Source organism: Nipponia nippon, unplaced genomic scaffold (genome assembly GCF_047370975.1).
Source record: "Nipponia nippon isolate SJK-2023a ecotype South Korea unplaced genomic scaffold, ASM4737097v1 scaffold_16, whole genome shotgun sequence".
Taxonomy (NCBI): domain Eukaryota; kingdom Metazoa; phylum Chordata; class Aves; order Pelecaniformes; family Threskiornithidae; genus Nipponia; species Nipponia nippon.
Window position 1 is genome coordinate 237,572 of NW_028262332.1, and position 10,378 is coordinate 247,949.

General features: G+C 52.3%; 1 protein-coding gene across 1 annotated transcript; it reads left to right on the forward strand.

Annotated features, from left to right (window-relative positions):
- Positions 1 to 1,331: 1,331 nt before the first annotated feature.
- On the forward strand, positions 1,332 to 9,860 carry LOC104018394 (ficolin-1). The gene is made up of 9 exons (XM_087752912.1): positions 1,332 to 1,410; positions 2,229 to 2,342; positions 3,073 to 3,126; positions 4,286 to 4,321; positions 5,628 to 5,663; positions 7,357 to 7,484; positions 7,903 to 8,032; positions 8,585 to 8,719; positions 9,613 to 9,860. Exons 1-9 carry the CDS (start codon positions 1,332 to 1,334, stop codon positions 9,858 to 9,860), a joined length of 960 nt encoding a protein of 319 aa, XP_087609038.1.
- Positions 9,861 to 10,378: the final 518 nt, after the last annotated feature.

Consider the following 10,378-nt stretch of genomic DNA (forward strand, 5'->3'; position numbering starts at 1 on the left):
AACTTGAATGCAACCAGTCTGATCACAATCCCTCTGATTTCCCTGCCCTTTTTTCAGATGGGGACAGGAAAGTAAGGTGTGCATTTCCCTGCCAGAACTGGTTCTCAGGTCTCTGGGATTGAAGATATTTCGGTCTGTCTTGTCTCTCTCTTGCTGCTGTTACCCGCCTGTGACAGTGTCCTGTCTGAAGTGCTAGAAAACCCAGACATGAAAACAGCTCTCAGGTGCTATTTTAAGTGTCCAATAAATTCCGTATCCAGGTCCCTCTTCAGCAAAGAGTTGCTGCATCAAAGTTTCCCTTTGCAAACAGAAAGCTCAGTTGGTACAACGAATTCTGGGTTCCTGATGGAATTTGGGATGTTAGAGGGACCTCATGATAGAAGTGAATGCTTGCAGGGGGACTATGTTCTGCCTCTGATATCCTGATAGCTGGGAAAGGCTCCAACAAATCATGGTCTCCTCTGAAGTGGGATGCAACAATTAGGAGAAAAACACTTAAATGCTTCCCTCTGCTAAAATTCATAAACTTTACAGGCTCTGTGTCTGAAGGTGACATGGCGGTCAAACTCGATGAGGCGGTTGGGACCTCCAGTAGTGCTGCCGCAAATGAGCGGAGCACAGGGCATCACAACAGCAAAGCAAAACAGAAATCCTGCTCGCTGTTACAATGAACAGGGACTGGAGAAAAAAACAGGTGGGCAAAAAAAAGATCAGACATGCTCTGCCCACCAAACCTTGCCTGGATACAGAGTTTTAACTCCATATCAGTCATGGATCATGTATAAAGTGAAACCTCTGTTTGAAGGGTTGCAAAGTGATGCTGGGCTGCCTGGCAGGCAGAGCATTGGAGCACGAGCCAGGCTGTGCAGCTTCTTTCTGCCAGTGGCCTCGGCTGACCTGGGGCTTTTCATCTCCCAGTGCCTCAGTTTCCCCATCTACACAGGAAGCTCTGCCTTTGTAAAGGGCCACGAGCAGGCAGGATGAGGGGAGCTGTCTGCACTTAGCTAAACCTATGGTTTTGCTGGTGCATTTCCTCTAGGAATGCAATACGGGAGGGAAAGACATCCAAAATTTATAGAGGACGGAGGCGAGGCAGGCTGGGGCAGCCGGGCAAGAACTTTCCCATCAGACTTGTGGAAGGTGACTTATCTGGGAAACAGCTTAAGACCCAGCCAGAGCCCCAGACCTGAGAGCAGGCAGTGGGCAAGCGCAGAGGTGGAGCTTACGCTGGCTTTTTTGTTAGATATAAAAGGCTTAGCTGGGTCGATGCTAAACACAGCGCCTGGGACGTGGATGAGGGGAGCTGCGCGGAGCGGAGAGCAGTGCTGGCCATGGGGAGGGCAGTCCCATCCCTCCTGGCCCTGCTCAGCCTAACAGCGACGATTTGTGATGCCCAGGACACCTGCCCAGGTGAGTGGGGCACAAATCCTACTGCCATCCCGCTGAGACAGCCTGTTTCATCTCCCCCATAACACTAGGAGCCTGGGGGAGGCGAGGGGGAATACAAGTTTTTTCCTTTTATGCTTTTTTTAATTCAGCTGCAAGTGGGAGGAGGGTAAGGGGGAGGATGAAGTCTCAGCAGCCACTTTACAAAACTGCTGGCTCCAACCAAAGATGTAGCATCCACCCCCATTCACCAGTGGGATCTCCAGGACCAGACTGTCCCAGTTGAGGTTTTCCATCCTGGTTAAGGGCTTTTGTTCATGGTGCCTCGGCCCAGTTACTAAGGGATGCAGAGCAATACAAAGGATCAGTCAAGTGCTTGCTGGGTGCCAGGCACCCTGGCAGCCTGGGGATGCTGCACAACACAGCTTTCTGTCTGTATTCCTTGGGAAGGCAATAGGGACAATTTCAAACTGACCTGGTCCCAGGAAATTTCGCAGAACCGTTACTGTCCACAGATCCGTCAACGTCACTTACTCTGCTGTCAATACCCCCCAGGGCACCTCTCAGCTTTTGATTCATTAAGCTACAGTATATTTGTCATGCATGTAATACATTTAACAGCCTCCTCTCCCACTGAACTCTCCTGAAGCCAGGGAGATTCAGTGTCTAGCTCCTCTAATATGTGAGATCCTCAATGCCGTCTGTTAATCCATACAACGCCTCCAAACTCCCGCCCTCATTGCTTTTGCTTGCACTGTTCCTGACCTCCAGAGGGTTTGGTTTTCTCTCCAAGACATTCAGAGCGCTAATAATCTCCAGAAAGGCTGTCTTCATTTCCTCAGAGGTGAGAATAGTGGGACTGGGTGATGCTGACCGGCTCGCCATTCTCCAAGGATGCCCAGGGATCCCAGGTGCCGCTGGCCCAAAAGGAGAACCAGGTCTCCCAGGAACAAAAGGTGAGGCCCCAAAAGCCAGCGATGAACACTGTGATAGGAGATGGCTTTGTTGCTTTGGGCAGGGGAAGCAAGCCGAGGCTGGAGCAGTGCCTGGCCTGGCACTGGCTTCTGCTGGGGAGTTGCATAGGAGTGGAAAACATCCCATCTCGAGATGTGCTGGTGCACATGGAGTTGTCTTTTTTCCCCTGAGTCCTGTCACAAGTCTGAAGCGGTCCTGGGGTGTGAAGTGTAATAACTCACTGGTTTCTTCTACAGTAAAAACATCTGTTTATTTTCAGAGCCTTTGCTGAACAGTCTGGGTGGGAGGGAGGCTGCAGTGCTCCCGCATGTCTGCTGGGGAACAGTTTGGGAACTGCACTGGCACCCCCCGCCCCAGGAAGCAAGGGAGATGGGGGTCCTTCAGGGTTTCCACAGCCAGCTCACAGGAAGGTGAAGCACATTAGCAGAGGGAGCAGCTCCACCACAGCAAAACCCATGAACGGGCTCCAGGATGTACAAAGCTCACAGGAATTCATACGCGAACTGCAAATTAGGACTTGCACTGGCAGTACCAGTATAGTGTAGCTTCAACAGAAGAAGAGGAGTAAGATACGTTGCAAGATTGAATATAATTAACAAAACCCAGCTTCCTTGTTTCTGTAAAAGGCAAGGCCCAGCTGCGCAGGCTTCTCTATCATCTCCCTCTGGTCAGTGTGCAACGTGCACCTACAAACTGGGTCTTTCGTTGCAGGAGAAATGGGACCCCAGGGACTCCCCGGGAAAGCAGGACCACCTGGTGTAAAAGGTAACGCGTAACATATTCAGCCCTAACCCATAAATCTACCCAAGTCCAGGGCATGCACTGGGAGGCTGGGTCTACAGAGATGAACTGTAGAGCTGGTCAGAGTCCAAGAAACAGCCTTGAAGTAGCGTAGGCAAAGCAGGATTTGGGGGTATGGATCTTGCATGGGGGAGTGAACAGTGTCCTTGAGTGGGACCACATCACAGAGGAAGATACTGATCTTCTTCTTGAAGTTCCCCACTGACCCTTACCAGACCCCTAAAATCAGACCTCTCCCCATTCCCCACTCCTACCCTAACCTGCCTCCACCACAACAAACCTGCCCAAATGCCCGCCCTCTCGGAGGAGCTTTGGGGTGCTTTGCCCAGGAGGCCTGATGCAGGGACACGATGCTGAGTGCTTCCAGCAGCCCCCAGGCCCAGACTCGGCGTGCGATGCCATTGTAGCCCACTTGACCAGAAGGTAACTACCAGGAACCAGCTGGCACAGGGTGAAGCAAGGAGGGAATGGGGGTCTCTTTGCAATGGAATGAGCCCCTAAAAGAGGAAGATGGCTGCTGAGAAATCATCTTTCACTCCATCCAGGCTGTGCTTAAGGTCTTCAGCAGGATCTGTGTGCTGCAGACATTGGAAAAGTGTCTCTTCTAAAGCAACCAGTTCCCCGCACAAGGTGGCACCCAGGAACTGAGCACTGGTGCACTGATTAGCTGGGAAAACAGCCCTTTTGCATGCTGAACATGTAGCTATTTCCTGGCCAAAAGCACCCGGGACTTCAGCTGAAACCCCAGCAGGAGATGGGTGAACCCACTGAAAAAGCAGCTATTGCCCAAAATCTCACAGGTGCCTGACTGAATACAGAAAGCCCCCACAAAAAGTCACTGAGACGGAGCTGTGAATCCCCCAAACACCCCAGCAGACGGAGCGGCAGCTCGCTCTCCCCTGTGTCCTGCTGTTCCCAAGAGATGCTGCTGATCAAGAGAGCAGCCAGGCCGGGGTGGCAGCGCCAGCTGGGACACTCAGCAGAGCACCGTGGCTTTGCACCACTTGACAGCCTCTCCGGTACATTTCGGACATATGGAGGGACTGGAGCAGCCACCTGGGGAGCCACAGTTACACTCACATTGAGCCATCTGTGATGAGCATTTTCCTCTTGTCTCTCGCAGGAGCAGCTGGAGACCCTGGCTTCCCAGGACCGAAAGGTAAATTGTGCTGCGCCGAATTTATCATGTGATCTGGTTTAGTTAAACTTCCACCCTGTGCTGTTCTGGAACAACACACGAGGTGGGAACAACTATAGAGCAATAAAAGTACCCCACCAGGTACCAGATGGGGCTGTTTGGTGACCATTGTGCCCCATCGTAGGCTCAGCCCTGCTCTGGTGCTGTGAGCAGCCCCTCTCCCAAACCAGCGGTTCGGCAACGGTGGCTGCCCCAGCTCGGGCGCCTGATGCTGCTGCCCAGCACCATCAGCTACGGAAGCCCCAGGGCTTCACAGAAGGCAGAGGCTCAGATGAAACTCAGCTGCTGCTGGTGCCAGCAGAACATGTCTCTCTACCACCCCTAAAATAGGGTAGAGGGAAAACAAGGGTTTTTTCCTGGTGCCATCATCCTGCGTGCGAGGGCCACTGGCACCCGTCGCTGAGCACTGTCTGCACTGGGGCTTCCCTCACTGGAGCTTGGCCTGTAATAGCTGGGGGCCAAGCGCTGCTGATCTAGTGGTTCAGCACATTTGCTCCAGCTGTCCCAGCTGCTCCCAAACCACTGACTAAAGCCCTTTGCCAGCAGCAACCATTCCCCTCTCAGGGCTTTTGACCCTGCCTTCCCGCGGGTGCGTTTCCTCCTCCTTCCCACACCCACCTGCCCTGTCCCACGTGTCCCAGCCCAGTGGGAGTCACTGGCACAAAATGTTGGTACCCAGCTCCATGGGCTGGCCAGCAGCAGGTCCAACTGGTTCTCTTCACCTGCACATCTTGTGTCAGTCTTGCCATTTGGACCTCCCAGCCCCAAATCAGATGGCCGGGGAAAATATATCATGCCAGGTCCAACAGCCCAAAAGAGGCAAGGCTGCTGCTCCTTGTGCAGCTGTGTGTCCCACCCCCCGGCAGCCACCCCGTGTGCCTGCTAGGTGACCTGGAGAGCTGCTCCCAGTGACTGAGGGTGCTGGTGTCACCGCTGTAATTACAGGAGTCTGTGCCTTGGGTTCCCACCCGCCACTGTTCCTCTGTGCTCTCCTGGGTCTGTGCAGATGGGCCTTTGATGGGCTGGTGGGTCTCCTCTGGTGGGCTCGGGAGCAGCCAGAGCAAAACATATGTTGAGTTATTCCTCCTGCCTGGTTTCTCTGTGCCTCTGTTGTGTGTGCAGATGAGCTAAACACTTCCCCTAACATCACAGCCCTCTACCAGTGCAGCAGGATTTGTCTTGAAAAGCAAATGATGCCAAGTGCTGGAGGAGAGGAGGGCAGGATGTGGAAGGCGAAGAGCAATTGATGGTGTTGTTTGTCCAACAGGAACGAAAGGAGAGCCTGGATTTCCAGAAACATGGGGTGAGTTTCATCCTAGATCCTTCATGCCACCGTTGGCTTTGCAGAGCAGAGCGTTGTGGACTCCCCGCACCAGAAGTCAGGACAGGGCAGCAATAAAAACAAATTAAGAGTGACACCGAAGGATGGAGTAAGGCAATATCACTGTTAACCCATTTGCTTCTTACAGCCACATGCAGCTTCTGTGTGTCTACTCCGTAATCCAGCCAGGCCAGGGATGTCAGGTCCTCTAAGCACTACTCAAGGCACCTGCCCTCTGTGCGTCCTGGAGGAGGTCTGTCTGAGTTTTTGAGAGCCTCAGTGTCCTGGTTTCCAAGATGAAACCACTAGAATCACCCCTATAGACATGCTGCTACTTCAAAGGCAGTTATACCACCACGCTTGCAGTGGCAGGTTCAGGAGATGCAGAGTTCTCCTGTGTGATAGTGCTCAGATTAACATAACCGTTTAAAAAAAAAAAAGGAAAGCAAGCTTCAGTTGACCCATCTGTCTCCATGAGCTAAAGCCAAAGCAGAGCTACAACCCGCTCTGGCTACACGTGGCTGCCGTAGGGCCACAGTCACGTGCAGAGGCTCAGGCAGATCAGAGCTCCTGTAACACCTGAAAGAGAGACTGGGATGCCATTGACCTGGCCCCTCGCTGCCCAGGCACTCCTCCGCCCTTTTGTGCTTGCTGGGCATGTAAAAACATTTGACTGATAAGGAAGAGGCCAAGACCAGGACCTTCCCTCCGTTAGGAAGGACACCCATGTCCACAAGACAGCCTGGTACAGCTGTGCGTGCCTTCATCAAATACAGCACACTCAGACACCTGCCCCACCAGCACCATCTCAGGTCATCTCCCAGGGCTTTCCCCTGTGGAAGCCACAGGCGCAGCCGTAAGCTAGGGCATCTGATAGGGACGGTTCCAGGCAATTCTTTGGCACCTGGAATCTGAGCTTCTGTCATCAGGTGTGGGCTTTGGGGCGAAAAATAAATTTATACATAATATATGTGTATATATTCAAAAGTGCTGTCTGTCCCATCCACAGAGGATGATCTGAACACTGTTCTCTGTATTCCAGGTAGGTGTTTTTCTGTGTCACCACTCCTCTGCTGCCAACTGCCCACACACTCTCTGTGCCCCCCATATGTTCCTGAGCCCGGACAAGTTCCTGGATCACGAGTTTGTCATCCTGCTCAGCACAGCTCCATCACCCAGACCCCCAAAAGAGGCGCTGCAGACGAGAGGAGTCTGTGACATAGGGTCTCAGAAGCTGCAGCGGGGTTTGGCTCCCAGTAGGTGTGCACCAGGGTCCTGCACGGCAAAGAGCCAGCTGGGACGCTGAAGGGCTCAAAGCTCAATGCTCCCTGGACGAGAGGGAACGGCCTCAAGCTGCGCCAGGGCAGGTTTAGGTTGAATATTAGGAAAAACTTCTTCACCGGAAGGGTGGTCAAGCATTGGAACAGGCTGCCCAGGGAAGTGGTTGAGTCTCCATCCCTGGAGGTATTTAAAAGAAGGGTAGATGTGGTGCTCGAGGACATGGTTTAGTGATGGACTTGGCAGTGATAGGTTGACAGTTGGACTCGATGATCTTAAGGGTCTTTTCCAACCTTGACGTTTCTATGATTCCATGATTCTATGATTCTATGATTCTATGGATGCGGTGAGCACATTATAACTCCTTCCACTCCATCTCTTTCCCTGAGTTGCACAGAAGCCAGAAACTGCCAAGAGCTGTTGGGTAAAGGGAAGATCCTGAGCGGCTGGTACACCATCTACCCCCAGGGCTGCAACGCCACCACCGTCTTCTGCGACATGGACACAGACGGCGGAGGATGGATTGTGAGTAGGATGAGGAGTGGGAGGTTTCTGTGTCCCTACAGTGATTTTTATTAAGGCTGCAAAGGATGGCACCAAAATAGAAACAAAAAGGGAGGAAAACACACACTGAGGGGACAGCTGAGGTTCACATCAGCAAGCCTGGGTGAATCCCTGCAGATTCTCCCGGGAGATGTCTCTGGGAGCAGGCTGAGCACCACAGACCCCCTCCCTGCTTAAATCAGCAAATCATTTCCTCCTCGTTTCCAAGGGCAGATGGAGGAGATCTGCGAGCGAGGGGTTGCCCTGGGGTTCGGTCCCCAGAGACCCGCAGGAGCGTCCTGACGCAGGGGGAGTGTTCGCTGCAGGGGCTGTGCCACCAGCACCGTGGATGCTTTCGGGGGGGGTGGCCTGGCGGGGCTGAGGCTCTCCTCTCCTGCAGGTTTTCCAGAGGCGCTGGGATGGGTCAGTGAACTTCTTGCGAGACTGGGACTCATACAAACGAGGCTTTGGCAACCAGCTGACAGAGTTCTGGCTGGGGAATGACAACATCCACTTCCTCACCTCGCTGGGTAAGGTCTGCCTCCATCCCGGGCTGGGGCCCTGAGCCCAACCCCTGTACCACACCTGGTCATTAAAGGACTCTGAACTTCTTGCATCTGCCTGAGGCCCCAACAGTTAATCCTAAACAGTATCCAGGCTCTTGCACCCATCGCACACAGGGAATTGCACTCAAAAAAAAGGAAAACTAGAAGCCAGGGAAGAGAATGAGCTGGCTGCATGACCTGTCCTGGAGATAGGCCAACACATCTCCCTGCTAGGACTGGTTGTGATGGCAATCATCTTGGTCACACACAGCCTTGGAGTCACAGTTGTGTGCAGGGCTCCTGGGCATGTGGCTCTCAGTGCCTATGACCACCCAACATCAGATCAGAAAAGGTGCTTCACAAGAAAACCATCAAAGATGGATAGGAGATTCTGCAGGAATTCCAAATAAATCATAATCTCTCAAGTAGTGGAAGCTCCTCTCACATTAGCTCAGGGCTCCTTGAACCCTCCCCCCTGAAATCCAGGTGTGTACTCACCACCAGCCCTGCACCACCGCTGTTCACCTTCTCTTCTAGGACCCTGTGAACTCCGCATTGACCTGAGAGACTTTGAAAACAACTACTATTTTGCCAAGTACGCTTCATTCAGAGTTTTAGGAGAGTCTGAGAAATACAAACTGGTTCTAGGCGACTTCCTTGGTGGAAATGCTGGTAAGTTAGCAGCAGCTCACTGGGAAAGGCTGTTTTCTAGTGCATTTCAGAAATGTTCAGCATTTATAGTGCAGAGCTGTATCATACAAACTCCTCGTACCATCTACATTTTGGGTCATTTTTTTAAAACCGGCCATTGTACCCGAGGTGCTGAGTGACCTCTGGGTGCAGAGAAGGACAGGGACACCCATCACCCACAGAGTGTGACCCAGAGCATTACCTACAAGCCCAGCCACATGGTTTAGAGCAAATGTGGAGCCTGGTCCTGAGCAGGACCTCATCCAGCGTAACCTTCCCAACCGCTCTGCAGCAGCCAGGCCAGGTTCTGCTTTCGGTTACATTGGGAGGAAATATTTGCCCACGAGGTTTGGCATTTCCCAGGCTGGGGGGCTGTTCAATACTTGCAGCATCAGCACTGCATCCCCTTAATGCCTGATGCTTTGTTTTTCTTTAAAAAGCAATAAATTCCCTGCAAAATTCAATGCAATAGCCCTCTTGCAGGAATGCATGAAACCAACACCTCCGATAGCAGTGCTCTGGATTTATGTGGCTTTTGTACACTGCAACTCTGTCTGCTAGGCCAGACCTCAGTACGTCCGCAGAGACTGCGTGGTACAAGAGAAGTGACACCCGTGTAACTGTGAGCAGAATCTGGCCCGTTTGACTCACAGGCATGGATAAGTTCTCTGTGTTTTAGCAGTCCTGGCAGAGCTCAGGATACTCCTTTTCTCCAGGACCAAGGAGGAAACCTGGGCAACCATGAGAACAGCAGGATTTATAAGATCTGCCTTGCATCCAGCAAGGCCCACCGATGCCCTGCAGCGGCGCACAGACACATTAGGTTCCCTTCTGTGCTCTCTATTGCAGTAACTGTGAACGTGTGCTCTCTGCAGGAGACTCCTTATCATACCACAAGGACATGCCATTTTCAACAACAGACCAGGACAACGACATGAGCTCCTTTAACTGTGCCACAGAATACAAGGGAGCCTGGTGGTACAACGATTGCCATTTCTCCAACCTGAATGGGATGTACTGGCTGGGCGTCCACGGGAGCTATGCTGATGGCATAAACTGGAAGACGGGCAAAGAATACCATTACTCCCATAAGCGAACGGAAATGAAGTTCAGGCCCGTTTGACATGGCAAGAGGGTGTCTGACTACCACCAGCAGGTGCCACTCAACAGCCAAGAGAAGACACAAAAGATAATGTTGTTTGAGGGCAAAACTGGACCAGGACGGATATTACAGGTTGTGCCTTCAGCCTAGAGCAGACTCTTAGAGACCAGAAGAGATCAGTGCTGGCTGGAGCTCCTGTAAGCACCAGGCTCTCACCCTGGACTATCCCCAGCAGCCCCACAGATGCTGACTGAGCCCGAGCATCTTTTTCTGAAAAGTGTGTTACCTTGATTTAAAGACCGAGCGATGGTGAGGCTACTGCAGCTCAGTAAAACGCTCAGATATTATTACCCTAAATGGTAATTACTGGTAATTTTCAGTCTAACCCATGTATATGAAGCCTCCAATGTTCTTGCAGCCTCTTTTTCTGTTGGACCCAAGAGCCATCTGAAAGGCACTGAATTCCCAACCCTGCCTCTCTCCCTGCAGGCTGTGATGGAGCCACGATGTAGACCAGCATGGAAAGGAGTGAGCTTCCA

Bases quoted from the DNA above. Each gene is read 5' to 3' on its own strand.
- LOC104018394 (XM_087752912.1), top strand. From the start codon at position 1,332: ATGGGGAGGGCAGTCCCATCCCTCCTGGCCCTGCTCAGCCTAACAGCG. The intron at 2,343-3,072 runs GTGAGGCCCCAA...CTTTCGTTGCAG, and splicing joins AGGTCTCCCAGGAACAAAAG to GAGAAATGGGACCCCAGGGA. The intron at 3,127-4,285 runs GTAACGCGTAAC...TGTCTCTCGCAG, and splicing joins AGGACCACCTGGTGTAAAAG to GAGCAGCTGGAGACCCTGGC.